The sequence below is a fragment of the Lycium barbarum genome, unplaced genomic scaffold (assembly GCF_019175385.1).
Source record: "Lycium barbarum isolate Lr01 unplaced genomic scaffold, ASM1917538v2 unchr_scaffold_07, whole genome shotgun sequence".
Classification (NCBI taxonomy): domain Eukaryota; kingdom Viridiplantae; phylum Streptophyta; class Magnoliopsida; order Solanales; family Solanaceae; genus Lycium; species Lycium barbarum.
Window position 1 is genome coordinate 421,843 of NW_026843404.1, and position 24,808 is coordinate 446,650.

The window sequence follows — 24,808 nt, forward strand, 5'->3', positions numbered from 1 at the left end:
AATTTTTAAAAAATGTATTTGGGATATGATTAGTTAGTTGATGATAATGTGAATAAAAAACCTGTGGGGCTTTATTCATCAAGATCAACGAATGCGATATTCTTTTTTAGCTTCATTTATAAGAAAAGATATTCCCTTTGTTAATTTTTACTTGTCAATAATGGATTTTAATTTGCACTTTCTTTAAAAAATAATAAATGAAATTCATATTTTATGTATAGTAATTGGTGTATAGTTTTAATAGACTCGAATAATTCATATTTAAGGAAAACATGAGAAACAAAATTATTATTCTTTTAATATGCTAAAGTGTGTAAGTATAAATGAACGAAGAAAGTATTTTATAAAATATATACTTCCGTGTGAATGACGGTATTTGCATCCACACAGAATGTATAAAACTGATAAACAGAAAGCAACTTTTTTTTCGGTTAACTGCACCCATTTTAACCTCATCAGTAACAAAACTAAAATTTTACAATTGGGATCAATTAAATGTGCATTGTCTCCTTGAAACTCTATTCCTTCCTCTAAAAAGAAAAGACTAGGACGAAAACTCTTGTCGATTTTCCAACTACCTAGAGACATCCTATTAATTAATTTTTCAGCTCCAACTAGAATTGCTGCTCTAATTACTAAATTAGTCTTCTGTTGGGTTGGGTTTGGGCACTCTAGGCATTATAGGTTGCCATGTGGCCACACAACTTGAAGAATTATAAAAGGTATTTATTGGTACCCTTTGTATAAATGACAAGTGACAAAACCAGGAATTTTTGCTAACATTATTTAAGATTTAATATAATATAATACCCTTAGTAATTTTTGAGCCATATACTTGGTATATTTTCTTTGAACGTAATATAATTTTTAAGGAAGAGTGTTCAACAAACTACCCTTTATTGTATGTGACTACGCCTATACATATAACGCTTCTTTGTTTATTCTTATAAAAAAAGAAGGATCACATATTTATATTTGAAAGTTCTTTAAATTTAAATTTCTTATTTTACGTTTAATAACATGTTTTTATAGCCACATTTTTTTTTTAATAAATTGTTCAAGGTCACTAATTCTAGGAATACTTTTGGTGTGCATCAAAAGCTTAAAATTTGCAATTAATTAAACACTCCTATATAAATTAAAATATAGGGATTAAATGGGAGCTAGAAAGAAGGAAACTAGCAACAACGAAGGATATCCTAACCAGATTAATAAACTTTATATTGAAAAATAGACAAAAATGGATATATCGTATAGCTTTTGTATTTTGTATGTCCTTTCAGGGATATTTTTGAGTTGTATCACATTAGTTTTCATTTCTGCAAGAAACTAAAAATGAACTATTTAGTAAATGAGAAATGTAAAAACACAAATAAGCTTCAGATCAATAGCAAGTTGGTCTAGATATTTTACCATTTTTAGTATTAATCATATTTTGTTAGGAAACTAGTATAGACAAATGTATAAAAACAAACTTTCATGTACAATCTTGCTAGACAACTCAACACTTAAAAAGAAAGAAAGAACGAAATATATCTTGATGGAGAAACCAGTGATATATACTCCGTCGATTAAGGCCCTAATTACTGTAGTTTAATTAATATTTTAAATATAAATAAAAAAATACATATGATTGTGTTTTCTCCATTTTTATTAAGTGTAATAAATAAAATTAAAGTAAACAGTAAGTTTTTCTTTTCGGAGGAGTATTTTACTCTATAATGGTGTACACCGAATCAATCGTCATTCGAATTTCGAAGAGACACTGGGAATGTGGTAATTTAAGTCGGTCTTAGGGGTAAATGTGGAAGAGTAGAAACCACTTTTGGAAAGTCAACAAATTCCCTCGGCTCTCTGGCATATATATATTTCCTTTAGCGCATTCTTCTCGTTAGTGAATATAAGTAGTACGTATATACTTTTCAACTTCTTGTCAGAATAGTAAAAGGAGATGGATTCTAAGAAAAGGGCATCCGGTAGGTCGTCGGTTGTGGAGTCGATGAGAGGAGGTTTTACTTTGGCAGGAGTCAGGATATCAAAGGAGGAACTCCGGAGGAGGATCACTATGCCCGAGTACTTGAGGTTGGCTATGAGGGAGGCTATACAGACTAAGGACATCGACTCTGACACTGTAAAACGACATTTTGACATGGCTTATGATGCCGGCGCCGACATTCCTCAGCCACCAGAGGCGCCCATCATAGTCTTCATTAATTCTAAAAGTGGTGGCAGACATGGCCCACAACTTAAAGCTAGGCTACAGGAACTCATGGGCGAACAACAGGTCATCTTTTTTTCCTCTCTTTTATTCAACTATTTCTGCATATATACAACTCCACTTCTTATTACACCTACATAAGTAGATACTACAGTTTTTATTTTTTATTTTTTTTTATTTTTTATCTCACTAAGAAGTGATGCGATTTTTTTAATCTATTACTTTCTCCGTCTTATAATAAGTGTCACCTTAGCTAAATTTTTTTATCCCATACTAAGTGTCATCTTAGGAAACCAAGACATAAATTGATTAATTTTTTTCAATTTTACCCTTGGACAATAAAATAACATCTAAATGATAATTGAAAAAGCCACATAATAACTTAGTATTGTTGGATTTTCAATATCAATAAGTTTACTTCTTGTGCATGCTCTAGTTAAAAGGTAAAAGTAATTTATTTTTATTATTTAGTGGTAATTTGATAAATTTCACATTACATTATTAGTTTCTTAATATGCGTGTTTTTAGCTAAGATGACACTTATTATGGGACGACGGAGGGAATACCTTTTTATTTTATTTTATCCATTCTTTGCTTTTAACAATTTTTGGGAATTGATAGTGGCTGTATTTGGTTGGGACATGGGGTGTACGTGTAGTATGCTTGTTATACTACTTTTTTTTTTGTTAAATAACACCTTGTGCTTATGCTATGACTTCTTAGTACCTCTTTTAATTTTTATTGAAGATATGATTTCTATTTAAATTATCGAGACATGTTTTAAGTTTTGAAGAGCACCTTTTGAGTAGTATCTGTTGTAAATTTGTCATGGGCTCATGGCTATGCTGTACGTAAAGTATGAGCTAAATTGAGCAATCACGAAAGCGACACTTTTTGTAAATTTTGGTTCACATTTTATAAATTCGGCTACTAGTAAGTGCATCCAAGTTTATACCTACAATGTAAAAATTAGGAAATTAACTAGTGACATTTGATTGTTTCAACCTCTTCGACAATACAAGATTAGTTTCATAGTACGTAGTTCGTGTTATACTGCTTCTCAGAGCATATATCTCATCTATTAAGTTTGGTATAAGTATAATTAAGGAGTAGAAAAAATACAACAAGGTGACATAAGCTGTTCATCATATGGCTGAACAAATTTAGTAGGCGTTTGGCCATCAATTTTCAAACCATGATTTCAATCAATTTTCAAATCATGGCTTCAAACCAGCGTTTGGCAGTGGCGGACCTAGGATTTTGAGTTCGGGAGTGCTGGACCCAGAAATTTTGAGTTCGGGGGTGCTCTATTAACTATTTATATCTGTTTCATTTATATTTTTTATACAGCTATACACTCCGTGACTGAGTTTAATGGGTGCTGGAGCACCCAAAATTTGCATATGGGTCCGCCACTGGCGTTTGGTCATCAATTTTGAGTCATGGTTTAAAACCTGGTTTGAAATCATGGTTTGAACTAGGGGTGGGGGTTCGGTTCTTCGGTTCGGTTTTATCAAATTTCGATTTGGCTATTTCGGTTTCGATTTTTTGAAGGTGGACACCGAACACCGAACCAAACTAGTTCGGTTCGGTTCTTTCGGTTTCGGTTTCGGTTTTTTGAAGTTTGGTTCGGTTCGGTTTCGGTTTTTTCAATTCGGTTTTTTTGATATGATATTAGAAGCGATTCCATTTACACTAATTCATATTCTTAAAAGCAACAAAACATAAAACTAACAAATTAAAATCAAAATCAAACAAACAGGATACATAAGAACAGAAAATCATAACCATAATATAGGATTACTAGGTGTTATATACATACAGTAAGAATAATCAAGATAACACATAAACGACATACATTAATTCTAAAGACACATCCTAGTTACCTTTCTTTTTTAAGGATATTTGATTTTTTCAATTGAAGTGGAAAATTCGGGATATAAAAGCAAAAAAGAGCTTATTACAATTGAGTTTTGTTTGTGCTTAAACTTAATGGGTCTGGACTATTTTAACTTTTTTTGGGTAATGTATAAATTTCGGTTTAAATTTCGGTTCTTCGGTTCGGTTTCATCAAAGTTCGGTTCGGCTATTTCGGTTTCGATTTTTTGAAGGTGAACACCAAACATCGAACCAAACTAGTTCGGTTCGGTTCTTTCGGTTTCGGTTTCGGTTTCTTGAAGTTCGGTTCGGTTCAGTGCGGTCCGGTTTTTCGATTTTCGGTATTTATGTCCAGTCCTAGTTTGAACCCAAATCATCCAAAAAGCATGGTTTGGGGTTTGAAACCATGGTTTCAACTTTTTTAAATACAAAATTTAACCCATAAGTTAATATTTTGTAAAAAAAGACCCATAAATTGGTAAATATTTTTAACAATTACCCCATCAATCATTTACCAATCTCATTAACTTCCACCAGCCTTTATTTATGTCTACCAACTTTTAATTTATGTGGGAAGATTATATTAAGTAGTAGCTACATTACTATTCATGTTAAATTTTCGTTTTTACTGAAGTAAAGTTTGATTAATTGATGTTACATTTTTTAGAAAAGTCTTCTAGTAGTGTACTAATTTTGTTATAAACTATGATTTGCTCATTTAGTAAGATTTGTATAAGAATTGAGAATGTTTTGATAGTTTTCACAATTTGTGGAGTTTTTATGTCTATAAGAGAAAATACAACTTAAAATATTCAAATTGTATGTCCAAACATGATTTGAAACCAGGTTTCAAACCATGTCCAAACGGGGCCTTAGTAATAGTTGATTATGCACTACAGTTGGTCCTTTTTCAGTCCAGCTATTCTAGTTTGTTGGAGGTTTCAAACCATGTCCAAACGGGGCCTTAGTTGTCACACCCTAACCTTACTAGGGTGTGATGGGCACCCGACCCTTACTTAGGGCCGAGCGAACCCTCTGACCCTTAGTACACACATAATCTTGTCAAACTTTTAAATCAAATAGGGATGAAATACATAGTGAAACTTTCAGAAATATTCTTTCTCGTAGCTTTCAAATCAAACAAAAACTGTAATCATATAGAACTTATTTCATAATACAAAATGACACATCGGCTGATGGAGCCGCTTACAGAACTGACAACCAATACCCATGACTCTGTCTGCAAAGTCTCTAACATCAATCCAGAAAGCATATCATACAAACTCTGACTCGGCAACACTCCAGGAGCAAATGGAGCTTGCCATCTCCACTGGGACATCTTCTATAATAGCTTCAAATCATCTGGGTGTACCTGCGCGGCATGAAACGCAGCCCCCGAAGAAAGGGGGTCAGTACGGAATATGTACTGAGCATGTAAGGCATGGAATACCGAAAAGAGAATCATAACCGAAACAGAGATTTACCAGAATCAAATATGAACTGTTGAAACATCAAAGCACTTGCCTTTTGAGATAAAAATCATGTATGTCATCATAAATCGTAAATGAAAATCATGTATGCCATCATCGTATATCATGTATCATATAACGTGCCCCGGCCCTCAGTGAGGGACGCGGTGAATGAAATCATGTATGTCAATATCATGTATCAAATGTGCATGTAACGTGCCCCGGCCCGTGATTCATATACCATGTATGCATATAACGTGCCCCGACCATCTTTTGCGGAACGCGGTGAATAGAGTCATCATATGCCATCCTGGCCACCACCCCGTCATCATATCATCATGTCATCATATCATATATAACGTGCCCCGGTCCGCAAGTGAGAGGGACGCGGTGAACAATGCAGAGGAGTGCGCACGAGAACATGTCCTGGCCCGAGCTCAGTGAAAGACATACTATAGCTTGCACGAACAGAATAGTGCGAAACCATATGCACATAAATCGAGACCCGATAGATAGGCATACTTATCGACACCTGAAGGTTCTGAAACAAGTTTCAAACCAATCGGAGCTAGTATATGAAAGTTACAGATATTTTTGCCACAGAATCTTTACGGACATTTTAGAAGCCATTTTTTTTGGAAGATCAAAACAACAATCATGTTAAGGACCTTTTGGATCTCGTGATGGATAAAATCAAATATAGCTTTTGGAATCGTACGTACATATCAAAGTATATCAAAACTTAACGGAATAGTCAGACGTGCTATCATTTGAAATCAAGACATTAATCATATCACTTATCTCCTAGATGCCAATTCAGGAACATATCAAATAGATCTTTGGATATCATGCCGACATCATATATCATATATATGCATATAACAAATTTATGCACGCATACTCGCAGAACATCATACATTGTATTGCTGCGGAACGTGCAACCCGATCCATAAACATATTATATTATTGCCGAGGAACGTTCGGCCCGATCCAAGACTGTATGCAAAAGTTAGAAACATTAATACTTACAGAATCATTTTAAGGGCATGAATTCTTATACTTGGCTTATTATCCAATTATGCAATAATCTCAACCATACTACGTATACTCGTATCAATAGGCCAATAGAAATCGTAGACAAACTCGGAAACTTATCAAATAGAGCTTCGGAATCATGAATACGTATCGAAACCATACAAAGCGGCTTATGGAGGTCAAAGATATTAGCCACCCTAATGGCTCTAAGAACAAGAATTTCTTTGAAATCATACATATACATCATTTGTTCATTTCATAGAGATCATGCCAAAAGAAAGAAAGGTAAGCCTTACATACCTGTTCAATCTCCTACTGGCTACGCTTATTTGTCCAAGCCCGTTAAATCTACATTTGAGAGGATTCACACTAATGTTAGCCTTTTCATCGTACATTTGTACCATATTTCAAATTATACTAATTTATATTCTGCCGAAAACCGGGCAGCACCTCCCCTGCTTATATGCCTAGCCCGAATTCTCAATTCATCATCCAACAACACAACAACAATACCAACATCAATAATATCCTTTTCCATATCAACATATTCCATAAAACATCCCACACACTGTTTTCCAACTTTCCATAACTAATTAACTTACCATATAGCTATTTAACCGTTCTATCGTTGTAAATAAACTAGTATCATCATAAATAGGAAGAGATTCATACCTTTTTCCCGTTAATAATAGTGTATCTTCACTTTTCCACCTTAGTTTTAAGCCACAACGCACTGTTATACGATTCTACACCAATAATTATACGCTACCCGGACTGGAATTTGAAAATTATACCTGGTTTAGACAAAAAAAGTGGGTTTGGGAAGGTTGGGGAATTTTCTAGAGTGTTTGAGGTGTTTTTGTGTGTGCTTAGCTGAAAAATGGGGGATAACCCCCTTTTTATAACGTTTCAGGTTCGGCTGGAACCGACATTAAATTCCTTCTGCGCGTTCGCGCCCCCTTTGGGTGCGTTCGCGCAGCTTTAGTTTTTTCTGACTGCACCTTCGTTCAGTAAAACGGTCATAACTCTTGATCCCGATATCTTGTGAGGGCCCAAGACCTATGGTTGGAAAGCTAATTTAATTATCTACAACTTTTATTTCTGGGGGTTTTCTAAAATTCAAAACGTATAATGCCGTTGTTACCCCTCCAAGTCAGATCATCCGAAAACGTTTCCTTAAATCGTCCTTTTGGAGGGCTTATGCCCATTTTTGGCTTACGGGTCTTTCTTAGGACTTGCTCAACTTTCCATATAATACTCATATGTATCTTCATATGTCCTTTATAAAACTCCGTCATGTGGGCCCCACTTAGCTTGCAGCAACGAGGGTTTTTCGTCAATTAACATATGAACTAATTTGCATCATATGGTCTCCAAATGTCATATATATACTATTATTACCTTCTTATAACACAACCTTCATTCCGAACTTGATTTTCAAATTTTTGTTTAGCGCGTTCGCGCCACATGGGGGCGCGTTCGCATTGTATTGGCCCTTTGGCCTTCTGCGCGTTCGCGCCACTCGCTCGGGCGTCCGCGCAGACCAATTTTTTTTCTGGCTTGCCCATCCAACTTGTAATGTCCATATCTCCTTACCCCGATGTCCGATTGAGGAGACGCTTGTTCCGTTGGAAACTAGACTTCCCGAACTTCATTTTAAACTTTTGTTTTACTTCAAAACTCTTAATATACTAGAACAAATCATTTCTTCCATTTATACCAAAATTTTCGTATCAGACCTTGCCTAACTTTCTTTCAAAGCCTCGGAAGCTTAACCTCCTTAATCCTACCGTAACTTTACTCTTCCTTTGGCCCATGCTAAGCCATCTACAGCGTTGGTAACGCGAAATTTTTCCGGGGTGTAACATTAGTAATAGTTGATTATGCACTACAGTTGGTCCTTTTTTAGGCCAGCTATTCTAGTTTGCTGGACCTCCTGTAAGTCCAAGAAAAAAGGAACAATACTGCAAGTATTTGATTAGTTGGAATATAGTTGAAGCATAATGATAAAAGTTAAAACTAATTAAAAAAAGCTACTTTAAGCTAGTAAAAACTTTCTTTTAACCTTTAAGGTATCTCCAACCAATTGCACCATTTTTTGCATCAAAATAGTGCAAATATCAAAATGGTGCAAATTAACTCCAATTCATTGCACCATTTTTTGCACTAAAAAAGAATATTCTTTTTTTATTCTTCTCTTTCTTTTATATTATATTATTTTCTTTTACTTAATTTTTATTTTTAATTTCATAAAAAAATCCTTTCTTTTTTACATATCCATCCCATGTAATTCATAATCCTTTGTTATATAATCATTTAATATAAAATTATTTTATACCACAAAATTTTAAATAATATAAATTGTAAGCAAATATTATACGTTATACATATTAATGGATAATTCAAATAAAAGTGAAATCATTGATAAAATATAATTAAATAAATACTATTACATTAAGGTAGAATTTATTTTAATTTCTACATAAATATTCAACTTCCATGATTAGTACGTTGCTCCCATATATACGAAAATTAATTTATAAAACTTACACTCCAAAATGAGATGTAAAATTAATATTATAAGATATTACATAAAAAATAATTAGGTATATTAGGAATCTAAAATTATAAATTAAAATTTATAATATGTTAAATTAAAAGTGTTATATAATAAAATAATAATAATAAAATATTAATGAATAGTAATGGTGTAGATGAATAGGTATATTAGGAATCTAAATGTAAAAATTAAAATTTATAATATGTTAAATTAAAAGTGTTATATAATAATAAATTATTAATGAATAGTAATAGTGTAATGAATAGTGTTGGTGCAACACTATTCATGCGCCAAAATGATGCAAAAAATAGTGCAATGTTGGAGATAGCCTAATCACTGTTAGAAAAGCGCCATTTAGCCACGATTTCAAAAATCGCGCCAAAACGAACAAAAAAAAAATACAACTTTCTCTACATGTGAACAACCGACGCCAAAATTCGTGGGCAAATTAGGCGGTACTAAATTTTACTCCCTCCCTTTATTTTTTCATTTGCCCCCATTTATTTTTCTATTTTGCTTTTGTTTTCCTCTTTCATCAAAAACTCTCTGTACCCAAATCGACAGCTTCACCCAAAATCCCACAGATTCACCAAAAAATTCATCTGCTTCACTGTCCCCAGCTTCAAATAGTAGCGAAAAGTGGTAGAATCACTTATTCCAGGTAACAAATCTCTGCTACCCGGGGTTTTTAAGTCAAATTTTTTGTTCAATCTTCAATGGGTTCCTTTTAGGGTTTGTGTTTGTGCAAAATGTCGGAAGTATCTAGGGAAAGGAACGATTTTGGAAAGACAATTCCCTATGCATGAAGAAATTTGGTGTTTTTTTTTATGTTATTGTTCATACTAGTCATGAATGAAGAATTTTTGTTAATTGAGTTATCTGAAATTTTGTAGTATATATCTAAGTGATTTCTCCTTTTCTTTTCAGTTCTGAAAAATTGAAATGTGTTCATAGTGTACTGTCAGTTAATTTTGTTTATTTTACCATGAAAATAGATGTTCAACATGCCTTTACTAATCCTTTTGTGCTATTTGGATTCAAGCCTTCATTTGGTGCTAATCGATACTGTTAGACACCATGCTTTAAGGATTCTGTTGTGTATGCCTAAAATGAGGATTTAGCTGCTAATAGAAATGGACTTGTATTGATGATTTAGGCAGAGTTTTGGTTATGGGTGTGTTTGGTACGAAGGAAAATAAGTGAGATTCTTACTTATTTTCTTGTGTTCGATACGTAAGCAGAAAATATTATCCTAAAAGAAATTTTGTGTTAAATGAAATGCTAGAGAGAATTCCTATAGCTATGTGTTATTAATATGCAATTTTTTCTTCTGATGGTCTTTCAACTAAATGATGAGATGAAGAAAAATGGAAAGCAACTAGTGTCCTCGGTGTTTGGACCAAATAAATGGAAAATAAGTTACGACCTGCTCGCGTAAGCAATCTGTATAGGTACCCAACCCGTTTGGGAAGGGCCGGTGGAATTTCAGGGCAAATAAAGTCTGCTCACAGATCTCACCAAATCTATGAGCTAATACACACGACCGGTCTTCAAACGAGGGTCCTCGGTGTTTGGACCAAACAAATGGAAATATAAGCTACGATGTGCCCAAGTAAGCAATCCGTATATGTCCCTAGCTCGTTTGGTAAGGACCGGTGGAATTTCAGGGCAAACAGAGTCGGCTCACAGATCTCGCCAAATCTATGAGCTAATACACACGACCGGTCTTCAAACGAGGGTCCTCGGTGTTTGGACCAAACAAATGGAAATATAAGCTACGATGTGCCCAAGTAAGCAATCCGTATATGTCCCTAGCTCGTTTGGTAAGGACCGGTGGAATTTCAGGGCAAACAGAGTCGACTCACAGATCTCGCCAAATCTATGAGCTAATACACACGACGGGTCTTCACACGAGGGTCCTCGGTGTTTGGACCAAATAAATGGAAAAATAAGCTACGAGTTGCTCGCGTAAGCAATCTGTATAGGTCCCCAGCCCGTTTGGTAAGGATGGTGGAATTTCAGGGCAAATAGAGTCGGCTCACAGATCTCGCCAAATCTATGAGCTAACACACACGATGGGTCTCCAAATGAGGGTTCTCGGAGTTTGGATGAAATAAATGGAAAAATAAGCAACGACTTGCTCGCGTAAGCAATCTGTATAGGTCCCAAGCCCGTTTGGTAAGGACCGGTGGAATTTCAGGACAAAAAGAGTCGGCTGACAGATCTCACCAAATCTATGAGCTAATACACACGACGGGTCTCCAAACGAGAGTCCTCGGTGTTCAGACCAAATAAATGAAAAAATAAGCTGTGACGTGCCCGCGTAGGTAATCCGTATGTGTCCCCAGCTCGTTTAGTAAGGACTGGTGGAATTTCAGGGCAAACAGAGTAGGCTCACAAATCTTGCCAAATCAATGAGCTAATACACACGACGGGTCTCCAAACGAGGGTCCTAGGTGTTTGGATCAAATAAATGGAAAAATAAGCTACGACTTGCTCGCGTAAGCAATCTGTATAGGTCCCCAGCCCGTTTTGTAAGGACGGGTGGAATTTCAGGGCAAACAGAGTCGGCTCACATATCTCGCCAAATCTATGAGCTAATACGCACGACGGATCTCCAAACGAGGGTCATCGGTGTTTGGACCAAATAAATGGAAAAATAAGCTACGACTTACTCGCGTAAGCAATCTGTATAGGTACCCATCCCGTTTGGTAAGGACGGGTGGAATTTCAGGGAAAATAGAGTCGGCTCACATATCTCACCAAATCTATGAGCTAATACACACGACGGGTTTCCAAACGAGGGTCCTTGGTGTTTGGACCAAATAAATGAAAAAATAAGCTACGACTTGCTCGCGTACACAATCTGTATAGGTCCCCAGCCTGTTTGGTAAGGACCGATGGAATTTCAAGGCAAGTAAAGTCGGCTCATAGATCTCGCCAAATTTATGAGCTAATACACACGACGGGTCTCCAAACGAGGATCCTCGGCGTTTGGAAAAAATAAATGGAAAAATAAGCTATGACTTGCTCGCATAAGCAATCTGTATAGGTCCCCAGCCCGTTTGGCAAAGACGGGTGAAATTTCAGGGAAAAAAGAGTCGGCTCATAGATCTCGCCAAATCTATGTGCTAATACACACGACGGGTCTCCAAACGAGGGTCCTCGGTGTTTGGACCAAATAAATGAAAAACTAAGCTACGACGTGCCCGCATAAGCAATTCATATATGTCCCTAGCCCGTATGGTAAGGACCGGTGGAATTTCAGGACAAACAAAGTCGGCTCACATGAGCTAATATACACGACGGGTCTCAAAAAGAAGGTCCTCGATATTTAGACCAAATAAATGGAAAAAAGGCTACTTCGTGTCTGCGTAAGCAATGCGTATATGTCCCCAGCTCATTTGGTGCAAACAGGTGGAATTTCAGGTCAAACAGAGTCGGTGCATCAAATCTCGAAAATGTATGAGCTCATTTGTTTTCCTCTTTCATCAAAAACTCTCTATACCCAAATCGACAGCTTCACCCAAAATCCCACAGATTCACCAAAAAATTCATCTGCTTCACTGTCCCCAGCTTCAAATAGTAGCGAAAAGTGGTAGAATCACTTATTCCAGGTAACAAATCTCTGCTACCCGGGGTTTTTAAGTCAAATTCTTTGTTCAATCTTCAATGGGTTCCTTTTAGGGTTTGTGTTTGTGCAAAATGTTGGAAGTATCTAGGGAAAGGAACGATTTTGGAAAGACAATTCCCTATGCATGAAGAAATTTGGTGTTTTTATTATGTTATTGTTCATACTAGTCATGAATGAAGAATTTTTGTTAATTGAGTTATCTGAAATTTTGTAGTATATATCTAAGTGATTTCTCCTTTTCTTTTCAGTTCTGAAAAATTGAAATGTGTTCATAGTGTACTGTCAGTTAATTTTGTTTATTTTACCATGAAAATAGATGTTCAACATGCCTTTACTAATCCTTTTGTGCTATTTGGATTCAAGCCTTCATTTGGTGCTAATCGATACTGTTAGACACCATGCTTTAAGGATTCTGTTGTGTATGCCTAAAATGAGGATTTAGCTGCTAATAGAAATGGACTTGTATTGATGATTTAGGCAGAGTTTTGGTTATGGGTGTGTTTGGTACGAAGGAAAATAAGTGAGATTCTTACTTATTTTCTTGTGTTCGATACGTAAGCAGAAAATATTATCCTAAAAGAAATTTTGTGTTAAATGAAATGCTAGAGAGAATTCCTATAGCTATGTGTTATTAATATGCAATTTTTTCTTCTGATGGTCTTTCAACTAAATGATGAGATGAAGAAAAATGGAAAGCAACTAGTGTTTGTTTTAACATTGAGAGATCTTTGAGCTTTCGAGGACTTGATGGATCATTTGAGATTGAGATGAAGAGCGAGGTCTCGGGGTGGGTGAATTCAACTTTAGGAAATTTAACTACAATAGTTTCCAGGGAAGTGAAATTTAATAATAAGATAAAGTTCTATCTTAATGATACTGAAAAAAGGGTACGACAGAATGTGAGAGAAGAGACAATAGTAAGTGTACTGTCTGATACGGGTATCACGATTTATCAGACCACTATAAAGAAATTATATCCACTTAGTATGACCACTAAGAATTTGCCTTCGACGGAGAATGATACAATTCTGATGCGTACTGATTTAGACCATGAATGGAGGAAGAGGAAGTCCATTGGGGTTTTACTGATTTAGACCATGAATGGACGAAAACTGCAGCGTCCACCACACCTGATGGCTTTTTTTGTCTTGTGTCTTTCACTCTTGAACTTGTCAGTTGTCCTGCAGTCTGGATCAGTATCTTTTGGTCTGGTTGTCCTGATGAAGCTTTGGAACTATAAATTAATGATGAGTGTCCATGTATACTCCATCTTAGATTAATTTCTGATCAATATTCTGGTGTGAAAACCATAGTATATACTTGACGATGCCATCCAGTCAATGAAACAGTTTCATTCCAACATGATTGACACGAGTTGGATTGCAAAGCCAATTAGATCGGATGAATTCTCGGATGGTGTAGTCCAATTTTTGGACTTTGCTTCTTACTTGTGAGTTGTGAACACTTCTTAGAGTTTGTGTGGGATTTTCCTGTTTCGGAAGCATAGTGCAGTCCGAAACCACTTGTGACTACATAAGAAATTGACTTATGTAATTCTAATATCCCCATTTGTGTTGAGCTTAAAGTCTTAATGGCTCTGGATATGTCCAGCAGACATTAATGGTGTTTCTAGGAAAAGGAATAGGGTAATTTAGTTCCACAAAAGAAAGGGGAAGTGTACATCTAAGGGAACTCATTATTAATTAGTTTACTAGAGATCACATTTAGATCTTCACAGTATTCTAATATCCCTATTGTTCACTGCAATCCTCTTCCTTTACTTCCCTTCCTATTTTACTTATCAACTAAATTGTGAATCCATAGCACTTCTTTGTTTAACTTTGCTGCCTTCCATTAACCAATCTAAGCATTGGTTAGAAGTCAAAGGTAAAAGGATTAGAGTTGACCTTCATGTTTTCTTATTCTAACTTTGCTGCAAATGTAAGTTAAGCCATGTTTTCTTATCCTAGGTAAGTATGTAGATGCAAAAACAGAATCCTAACTATGACATGGGTAATTTCCAGTTGTTGTCAATCCCCACTTCAACAAGTTAATCCAGAATAAACTACAAAGTCATTTAGTCCTCTTAAACAGGATATGTGTCATTAGGTAAAATTTATCCTCCAAACCATTCAGATATATATCTTTACTGCAAGTTGCAAAAAAGCTGGACTTAATTCATAAAATAAAAGAGTTTCTCAGTGACCTTGTCCACATCCATATGACTAGCAAGTGCTGCACCAGCAGTTGGTCCGAAACCAGAAACAATATTTAGAACCCCTGGAAGAAGTCCAGCCTGTTAAAATTCAAGACTTATACATTCTCCCTCTTTTTAGTGTCTTTAAGTAATTTATAAGCTTTAAATTCTTTTAAAGCAATTCCTACAGGAGGTCCCTCTGTTAAAATTCAAGAGTTATACATTCTCCCTCTTTTTAGTGTCTTTAAGTAATTTATAAGTATTAAACTAAGTAAAAAAGCTACTTTAAGCTAGTAAAAACTTTCTTTTAACAATTTCTTTCTCCTATTTTCCTTAATGGTCCTGCTTGCTTTGTGAATGTGGTACCTGAACACATCCATTGAAGGTCTAAAAGTCTTCAGGGCAAATATGTGGATAGCCCTATGTTACATGAGCTTGGGCTACCTGAATGCTGTCACAGGTTGGTCCGGCTTTTACGAGGTTAATTTGGATATATTTAAGGGTTAATACAAACTACTAATATCTTACCTATCAAATAAGAAAAAGCAAACTACTACTAATATACATACCAGACACATTCTACCCGGTTATGCCTTGGAAAAGTGAGCAGTCCACAACATAGTGGAACATCAAAGTGACAAATTCAGACAAAAAGGAAGCGGGGACTGACTGTCTTCTCTATCTGCTGTTTTACTGTTTATCACTTACCTGTTAGATGACATGCAAATGAAATCTGAAAGTTAGTGGAATTGCATATAGTTTAGATGTTGGTATACTGATCTTTATTTTGTGGGGATCAAATCAGTGGTGGATCCAGAATTTTCATTCAGGGTTCAAAAGAAGCCCGAATCACTGTAATTCAGGGTTCGGAGAAAAAAAGAAGGTAAATATACACTGTAATATTTTGCCGAGGGTGTTCAAAAGTTAATATATGCACATAAACACAGAAAATTTACCCTATATATACATTGTAATTTTTTGCCGAGGGTGTTCGGGTGAACACCCTCGACAACATGTCGATCCGCCCCTGGATCAAATGGTATGTGCCTGCAAACACTGTTGATCTGCCTAAGAGCTGGAACGGTTTGGGAGTTTCAGTTAGACAGAACAAATGGTGGAGATTGGTTTCTGCTTGTATTTGGTGGACAATTTGGAAAGAGAGAAACTCTAGGGCTTTTGATGATAGGGGTAATCATGTGCAGGATATTAAGATGAAGTGTCTACTTTTTTGTTTCACTTTTGGTGTAAAGAATGCTATTTAGAGGAGGAGGAGCTTTCCTTAATAGATTTTATAGGGCAATTGTAACTGTTTTTTAGGATTTTTGTTGGCTGCGGGGACTTCTCCTCTGTAAATATGGCTTCAGCACTGCCCTAGTTCTATCAATACCAATGTTACCAATTTCAAAAAAAATCTGATCTTTATTTCTGAATATAGTTTGTCAAGGCATTGATTGCTTACTGGATTAAATTTTAAGCTTTGTGGTTTCTCTGATGGCACTTTTTTGTTCTCACATTGCTTGGCAGGAGGGAAATTACTGGTTTGGTTGTTTATATGAGAACATCCAGTTTGATAACCATATCGTGTAAAATTTTATGTTGAATTTTTATTACTGTATCAAATGGTATTGATTTTCTCTCTGTTTTTTTTGTGTCTTAACTTTAAAACATGCCAGGTTTTTGACCTTTCAGTTGTGAAGCCTCATGAGTTTGTTCAATATGGATTGAGTTGCCTGGAGAAGTTTGCTGCTCTTGGTGACAGCTGCGCAAAAGTGACTCGTGAAAGGATAAGAGTCGTGGTATGGATATGATGTTGAAGTAATTTGGACCCTTTGTCAGTAATTCAGTAGTAGATTTTCAAGTGCACTTTTCTGGCATTTTAGATTTGTTGTCGAAGAACTAACAATCATAAAGGAAATAATAATCAGGGAGCTATTTATTCAATCTGGTTTGGCAGGCAGCAGGAGGTGATGGCACCGTTGGATGGATTCTTGGCTGCCTTGGAGAGCTTAAGAAACAAGGTCGAGAGCCAGTTCCACAAACAGGAATAATCCCACTTGGCACAGGAAATGACTTATCCAGGAGTTTTGGATGGGTAAAATTCTATGTGCATCAATTTTCCAGCTCTTGTTCTGTCTAGCCTTTCTGAACCGCCCTAAAATCTACTTTTCAGGGGGGCTCATTTCCTTTTAACTGGAAGTCAGCCACAAAAAGTATTCTTGACAGAGTTGCAACAGGTCCAATTAACCGTCTGGATAGGTGATGTCTTTTGCATAGTTCTTGGTAGCATATTTTCAAGTTTCATGATAATGATATTGCTTTAACTTACAAGATCTTCAATTTAATTGCTGAAGATTGTTTTGGATTGAAGTACATCATTACGATTTTCTCTTTGAAATCTCTATTTAAAAAAAAAATTTGTTTATCTACAATTTGAAATTTGGGCCCAATTTATTGAAGCCCTACTATTTGCCTTGTATTTGCTCCTTGGTGCACAACAATGAATTCCTTTTCTTTGTTTTATTACTTGACAATGTTTCCTCCTTCTCCTTTTTCTTGTGGAATTAACATTTCTACATCAAAATGCCAGTAGTAAGTCCAATATGTTCCTGATGAACTCGTGCTTTTAGCAAACTTAATGATGGATTTCTGGCACTGGTAGGAAATATTAACTTTAGGAAAATATATTTCATTTCTCTTTCTTCTTCAATCTCTATCTCAATAATGTGTGGCTTGTTTATACTCCGAGCTACTTAATGAAACTACAGCTTTCATTTGCAGTTGGAATCTTCTAATATCAATGCCGGCTGGGGAAAAACTGGAAACACCTCATTCTCTAAAACTTACTGAGGATGCATCTCTTGATCAGGTCATTCTACATTCATTTTTACAAATTTGTTAACTGATATATGGACATGCTAATTACTGTTGCTTTCTAATTACCTTGGTATTAGATGCTCAACTGGATAAGTACTGTTCCACTATTTTGTGGGTGATTACGTATGTTTCCTCCATTGAGCTTATCTAGGGTCTTATTTGTTTGCTGCTACTCTGATGTCTTTCTTAGATATTTCATCTTTATCTTCAATTAAATGCACTTGCCAAATGGTTATTCAGTCAACGAACTGCTGTAATGAATTTCTTTTTTAAAATTACGCTATTACTTTTTTCTTGCTATGACACATGATAAGCATATGTAATGTTTGTTTTCTGTTTTGCCGATTTGTTCTGTGATTTTGTTGTGCAGGAATTGAATATTGATGGTGAGTTGCCCAAGAAGTTGTCCAACTATCAAGGAGTATACTACAATTACTTTAGCATAGGTATGATGATAAATAGATCATAGAAGTAATTAACTGTCAAGACTCATTTCACATGAATGTTAACTTAGATTGTAAGAGAGCGTAAGATGTAAGACCTGAGCTTTACTATATCACTAGCATTAATATGAACTTTTGAGATCTTAATCTATAAAGTTAGTCCATAATGTTTCATAACAACCTTCTTACTCATGTCTTCTTTCCATCTTTATCAATTAGTAATGGTCACACTGAAATTACTGCTCTTACTAGATGATGCATCTACAAATATCTGCCCGAAATGGTTTCGCTGTTATAGGCCCCATAGTATAGTCTTCTTTTGTAGGGTGATTTACGTAAGCAGAATTTTGATTGTATTCTCCTTTCAGTAGCAATGTCTAGAACCTCTTATGAGAATTTTTCGGACTTTCTACTGCACTTACTTTTACATGAAGTGAGCAATTATTTATGTATTGATCCTGGTTTCTTTGCTAAAGAGTAAAAGCGTGCCAGAATAAATGCTATGTTAGCACTTCTCTTATATCTGAAATTTTCTTAGATTTGTAACGCAAAGATCTTTAAGGTCAACTGAGGCTTCTCTTATGGTCAACTAATGCAATTTGCTTAAATCTTGGACTAATGAAACATGACTGTTAGGGATTTCTTTGGTCTGCAAGATTTTAAAATAATTCTGAAATAACTTGTGTCTATAACTTTCTATGCAGGAATGGATGCACAGGTAGCCTATGGCTTCCATCATTTACGGAATGAAAAGCCATACCTTGCACAAGGTCCCGTATCAAATAAGGTTGGTGTTTTTTGTTACTTGATCGTTAAATTTTTGAAGTACTTTTAGTGCCTTATTAGGGAATCTTTTGACCCTTTTTTTCCGCTCTTCCTATTACCCGGTTAATTTGAAAAAGTGTCTACGCTTGTCAAATGAAGAAATGTGGGCAAGCAACAGCTATCATAAGGAAAGCATTGAAGACGTTCTAATAAAAAATTTGTTAGAACAATTATTGTCGAATCTATGTCAGGAAACTCTATTTTATTTTCACGCATACCTGTTGAATATATAAAATGTGGTTGCACTATTGCATATAAATCCTTCAGGATACACTTAAAACCATTAAAAGCTGAAAGTATCTGTTTTGGATCTCTAAGACCATTACTGGGTTTCCTGTGCTTGGGTGTCTTTTAATGGAAAATTCAAACTTTTCGGCCTCTCTTGAAATAAGGAACTGGGGTATCTAAGTAACTTCTAGAACTTCCATAACAGTCATGTTGTATGGTCCTGTTTTTGTTCAAGCAATTATGTGTCATGAACTTATTTGAGATATGTCATTGCATAGATATGATTGCTAGCTGTTTTATTGTCTTTATTAGTTGATGGGTATTTTACTGCTCCTTCACTGAAAGTGTATTGCCATCCTAGGATGTATTGTAGCCGCTTTTCTCTTGTGTTTGTTACTGTGAACCTACATGTATAGTTTTTTGCACTTCATATTTCTAACTGATAATTTTAACTTTACCAAAGTGCTACTTTATTTTTTTGGGACAGAAGTTCTAGGTATTAACAAAGCATTTACTACAGTTGATTTACTCAGGATATAGTTGCACGCAAGGCTGGTTCTTTACACCATGTAGCAGTGACCCTTGTTTGAGGTTAGAATGACTCACTCCATACCCATGAATCCCTGATGCCTTTTAATTCGTAGCACTCTGGTAGTTACCACGTTCTTTATCAAAAGTTGTTTCTTATGTAACTTCTTATGTTGATTACTTTAAGCACTTCAATTAAATTTTCCCTTTCCTTAGGAATACCTGATTCTTGTACAAGAGAACCTCTTTATTTCATGTTCCAACAATAAAATAACAAATGCAGTTTTCGCCTCCTATTCCTTCCAACACATAAGCTTGGAGATGTTGACTTTTTAGCTTCAAAATTGTTCTGGAACAATTTACTTGATTTTGGTATAATTTCAAGTTTTGTCTTCTTGTTTCAGGAAATATATTTTTCTCCTAATTGTTATTGTAATTGTTGCTTCAGAGAATTGATTGTTTTTAAAGTTGTACTCAATCGTGCTTTTCGGGCTGCCCTGTACTCAATCATTCTTTTCATCTCTCATATCTTTTTCAAGATTATGTGCTTACTTTTATCGATGGCAGGGGATTGAATAATATTTTGCGACTATATGTCAAGAAGGTCAGCAGCTCAAAGTGGGAGCAAGTCCCTGTTCCTTCAAGGTTGATTTTGTCCTGCAGTGTTTATTACAGTGTTGTATTTTATGTCTGTCATGTAATGCAGAATCGCTTGGATAACTTACTATTATATGTGTCTTGTTGTTCTGATTTTTTGACTAAGAGCCAATTATATTGTTCTGTAATACTCACTTTGTTTCTAAATAAATGGTGTATTAGGCTTTTCATTTTGTTTCAAAGTAAGTGGTGCTTTAGGATTTTAAGAAGAAATTGATCTTATTCTTCCAAAATTACCCTATTTAAATAATCGAGAATCATTAACTAGCTTTTCTTTTTCTAGGCATTGATTAGGGGGTAAAAACACTCCTAATTTTCTATGAGTGAGCAATTTCTTAAGGGGTGTACATAAGCTAAAACCACCACTTATTATGAAACATAGGGAGTATGAAATACAATGCTAATACATGTTTTTTTTTTTTTTTTTTTTTTTTTTCTCTTGTGCGTTCATTTTCCTGTTGTTCTGTCCTGTTGTAGTGTTCGATCTATAGTCACCCTGAATCTCCCTAGCTATGGCGGTGGAAGGAATCCATGGGGACATTTGAAGCCAGATTACTTGGAGAAGGTACTCTTTTGTGTTAGCTGTGTAGTATTCAGTGGCTTTGGTGTATAATTAATTTAGTTGATTTTCGTATTGAATACCTCCTGAAGAATCTTTTTCCTCAAAAATATTAGTCATTTCTAAAACCAATTATAAACTAGGATTATCTGGTTGGAAATTAATGAACAGTTCAAATAGAATGTATTAGCTGTTATGTTTATGTTGTCAGACATATCTTTCTACAAAATTCAGTTTTCAAAAGTTCTGAATATGATCCATATTCAGAAAAACTGTTTTCAGCTTCTAATCAGCTTTATGTTTTAGGTACCATTTATTGTATAATTCTGTAATCCGAGAAAATGATTGAGCTTCTAGTCACTTCAAGTTTCAGGTTCTGCATATTGTGTACTTTCCCTACTTGCAAGAAATTATTTGATCAAAAAGCCCAAGGCTCTTAGTGGTATTTTTCTCAAGGTTTTGCAACTTGTAATTTTTAAACCTTTGAAAATTGGTGTGTTAGTGCAGTATATCACATATTCTCAATGTCCTAACTTTATCAGTACCTAGAATAAGGTCGGAATAAACTTCAGGATAAAGATAGGAAGTTGTAGCCACTTCACATCCGATTTGAAGATGAAAAGCTGACATAGAACATACTATTAACTGTTATACATCATCAAAAGTAACAATGAATTCTTTTTGTTTCCCTATGAAACCGTAGAGGGGTTTTGTGGAAGCCCATGCAGATGATGGTTACCTTGAAATTTTTGGCCTGAAACAAGGATGGCATGCTTCTATGGTTATGGTTGAGCTCATCTCTGCAAAACACATTGCGCAGGTATTTATCAAGATTTGGTAATAATGAATTAGTGCAGTAGATGCATACGTGTTAATCACTGATATGTGTCCTCTCTATTTCATTGATCATGGTAATCATAAACCTATCAAAAAAAAAATAATTAATTAACCATGGTAATCATTACATGCATTGCTTCATAGACTTTCCAACAAAAAACAAACCGGGAAGGGGTTATCTACTATATCACAGGAAATTCCTCTTGTTGTACCGACTCCAGCAAAGTTTCTCCATCATCTGTTAAGTTTAGGCCCTTGCATGGCAATTTAGTTTAAAGGATATCTGCAGACACCTGATAATGGTCTTTCAGGAATCTGAATGATGCTCTAGCTTTTTTTTATTATTAGGGTTGAGAAACCTTTTGTCCTCATTTTGGATAATAAATTCTCAATACATCCTAATGCGACAGGTACTAGAAATGAAAGAGATAGCAGCCTTCCAGGGAACATATCTGATAGTGCAATTGATCTTATATGCAATAGCGCAACTGTATTTTATCTATTCAACAGGGACTCCTGAGGATAAAATAGAGCTTTGTGACATAAATTTGGTTTGCGTAGATACTGAGCTTTTTTTCTTGAGGAAATCTCAAATAAAATGGAGAATGATTCGCCAACATGAGGTCGTAAGAGGGAATGTGGTCATGGCATTATAAAGAGATGCACCAAAACTAATTGGCACATTTAGTAGTGCTTCTCAAAATTGACCTTGATGAAATTTTGGAAGCCGTGTTGATTTGAAATATATTTTCTGAAAAGAAAAAAAAATCTTGTTTAATTGCGTATGGTTGAAAAGATGATCGACCATTCTTTAATTTTTTAATTTTTATATTTATTTTTCTGAATACTTGTGCCACTAACTGATGATTTGATGTCTGTTCTAGTAATTACATCACGGTAACTTACATCTCATAGATTTTTTTTTTTTGAATCAAAACCTCTTTCGGACCAGATAAACTTTTACATGGCCATCTCATGCATCTAAATTTCAATGTTGTTTAAACAGGATTTGTTCTCTCACACAGAATGTCATATGCTTGTATGCATGTTTCTCGTCTTTTTGGTGGGATCACATTTGTTCTTAATGAGATTGTTCTAGCTATTCCTAGGTGGATTTGATGGACATTGTTGAATGAAAGTTTAACTGTATACTTCTTTTGCTACTTTGTAGGCTTCAGCAATTAGATTTGAGTTGCGTGCGGGAGAGTGGGATGAAGCTTATATGCAGATGGACGGTGAGCCATGGAAACAACCAATTAACAAGGAATATTCAACCTTCGTCGAAATTAAGAGAGTACCATTTCAGTCTCTCATGGTCAATGGGAAGTAGAATTTGCTGGTCGTTTTCTTGCTCCAGACCTTAGAATTGTAGCTTTTGTTTTTTTGGATGTTTCAGAATTATAGTTTCTTCTGTTCGTGTAAAGTATTTCCACCTTCTAGAGCTTTTACCAACCATTATATTCAGAACCAAGGTCACGAAGTTGTTGCTTATTGGCATGTATACGTACAATATGTTTATTATAATTTATACGCATCGACATATTATCTGATATATGAGCAAATTATGCAACAAAAGTGAATTACATAAATATTGTAGTGTTGATTTTTTCATGATATTGAAATGACTCCCCCCCCTCCCCCCAACAACAACGCTCACACTTATTAGGGCAGCGACAGTAACATGTGGTTTAGCCACATCTATATATCTGTATAAAGAAGGGACATAGGCCCGTTGACATGACACGTCTTCGAAAACAGCATTTGTATTTGTCTATTTTCTCCTATTTTTGTCAATTCCCGTTCAATTCTACTTTAAAAAACGAAGAAAATAAAAGAAGGAAAATAAACCGGTTATTTGTTTTACTACAGACTCCAAGGTATGGCTTTTTCTCCTCTTTTTTCCTAGGCTAATACACACGACGGGTCTTCGAACGAGGGTTCTCGGTGTTTGGACCAAATAAATGAAAAAATAAGCTACGACTTGCTCGCGTAAGCAATCTGTATCGGTCCCCAGCCCGTTTGGTACGGACCGGTACAATTTCAGGGCAAAAAGCTAATGCACACGACGGGTCTCCAACGAGGGTCCTCGGTGTTTGGATAAAATAAATGGAAAAATAAGACGTGCCCTGCCCGTGAAAGCCATCCGCATCGGTTCCCTACTGGTTTGGTACGGACCGGTGCAATTTCATGGCAAACAGAGCCGGCTCGTCCGATCTCGTAAAACCAATAGGCTAATACACACGATGGGTTTTCAAACGAGGGTCCTCGGTGTTTGGACCAAATAAATGAAAAAATAAGCCGTGTAAGCCATCCGCATAGGTCCCCAGCCCGTTTATTAAGGATCGGTGCAATTTCGGGGCAAACAGAGCTGGCTCGTCCGATCTCGCAAAACCAATAGGCTAATACACGCGACGGGTCTCCAAGCGAGGGTCCTCGGTGTTTGGACCAAATAAATGGAAAAATAAGCAGTGTCGTACCCGTGTAAGCCATCCGCATCGGTCCCTAGCCCGTTTGCATGGACCAGTGGAATTTCAGGGCAAACAGAGCCGGCTCGTCTGATCTCGCAAAACCAATTGGCTAATACACACGACGGGTCTCCAAACGAGGGTCCTCGGTGTTTGGACCAAATAAATGAAAAAATAAGCCGCGCCCTGCCCGTGTAAGCCATCCGCATCGGTCCCCAGCCCATTTGGTACGGACCGATGCAATTTCAGGGCAAACAGAGACGACTCGTCCGATCTCACAAAACCAATAGGCTAATACACACGACAGGTCTCCAAATGAGGGTCCTCAGTGTTTGGACCAAATAAATGGAAAAATAAGTTGCGCCGTGCCCGTGTAAGCCATCCGCATAGGTCCCCAGCTC

General features: G+C 35.9%; 1 protein-coding gene across 1 annotated transcript; it reads left to right on the forward strand.

Annotated features, from left to right (window-relative positions):
* The first annotated feature begins 1,688 nt into the window (after window positions 1–1,688).
* On the forward strand, window positions 1,689–23,494 carry LOC132625582 (diacylglycerol kinase 7-like). Its single transcript, XM_060340194.1, has 12 exons — window positions 1,689–2,284; window positions 16,665–16,787; window positions 16,946–17,083; window positions 17,162–17,247; window positions 17,770–17,857; window positions 18,236–18,311; window positions 19,013–19,095; window positions 19,882–19,952; window positions 20,457–20,534; window positions 21,024–21,111; window positions 21,809–21,925; window positions 23,114–23,494. The coding sequence occupies exons 1-12, from the start codon at window positions 1,952–1,954 to the stop codon at window positions 23,270–23,272; spliced, it is 1,440 nt and encodes a 479-aa protein (XP_060196177.1). The 5' UTR covers window positions 1,689–1,951; the 3' UTR covers window positions 23,273–23,494.
* Window positions 23,495–24,808: the final 1,314 nt, after the last annotated feature.

Bases quoted from the DNA above. Each gene is read 5' to 3' on its own strand.
- LOC132625582 (XM_060340194.1), top strand. From the start codon at position 1,952: ATGGATTCTAAGAAAAGGGCATCCGGTAGGTCGTCGGTTGTGGAGTCG. The intron at 16,788-16,945 runs GTATGGATATGA...CTGGTTTGGCAG, and splicing joins GTGAAAGGATAAGAGTCGTG to GCAGCAGGAGGTGATGGCAC. The intron at 19,953-20,456 runs GTTAGAATGACT...TATCGATGGCAG, and splicing joins AGCAGTGACCCTTGTTTGAG to GGGATTGAATAATATTTTGC.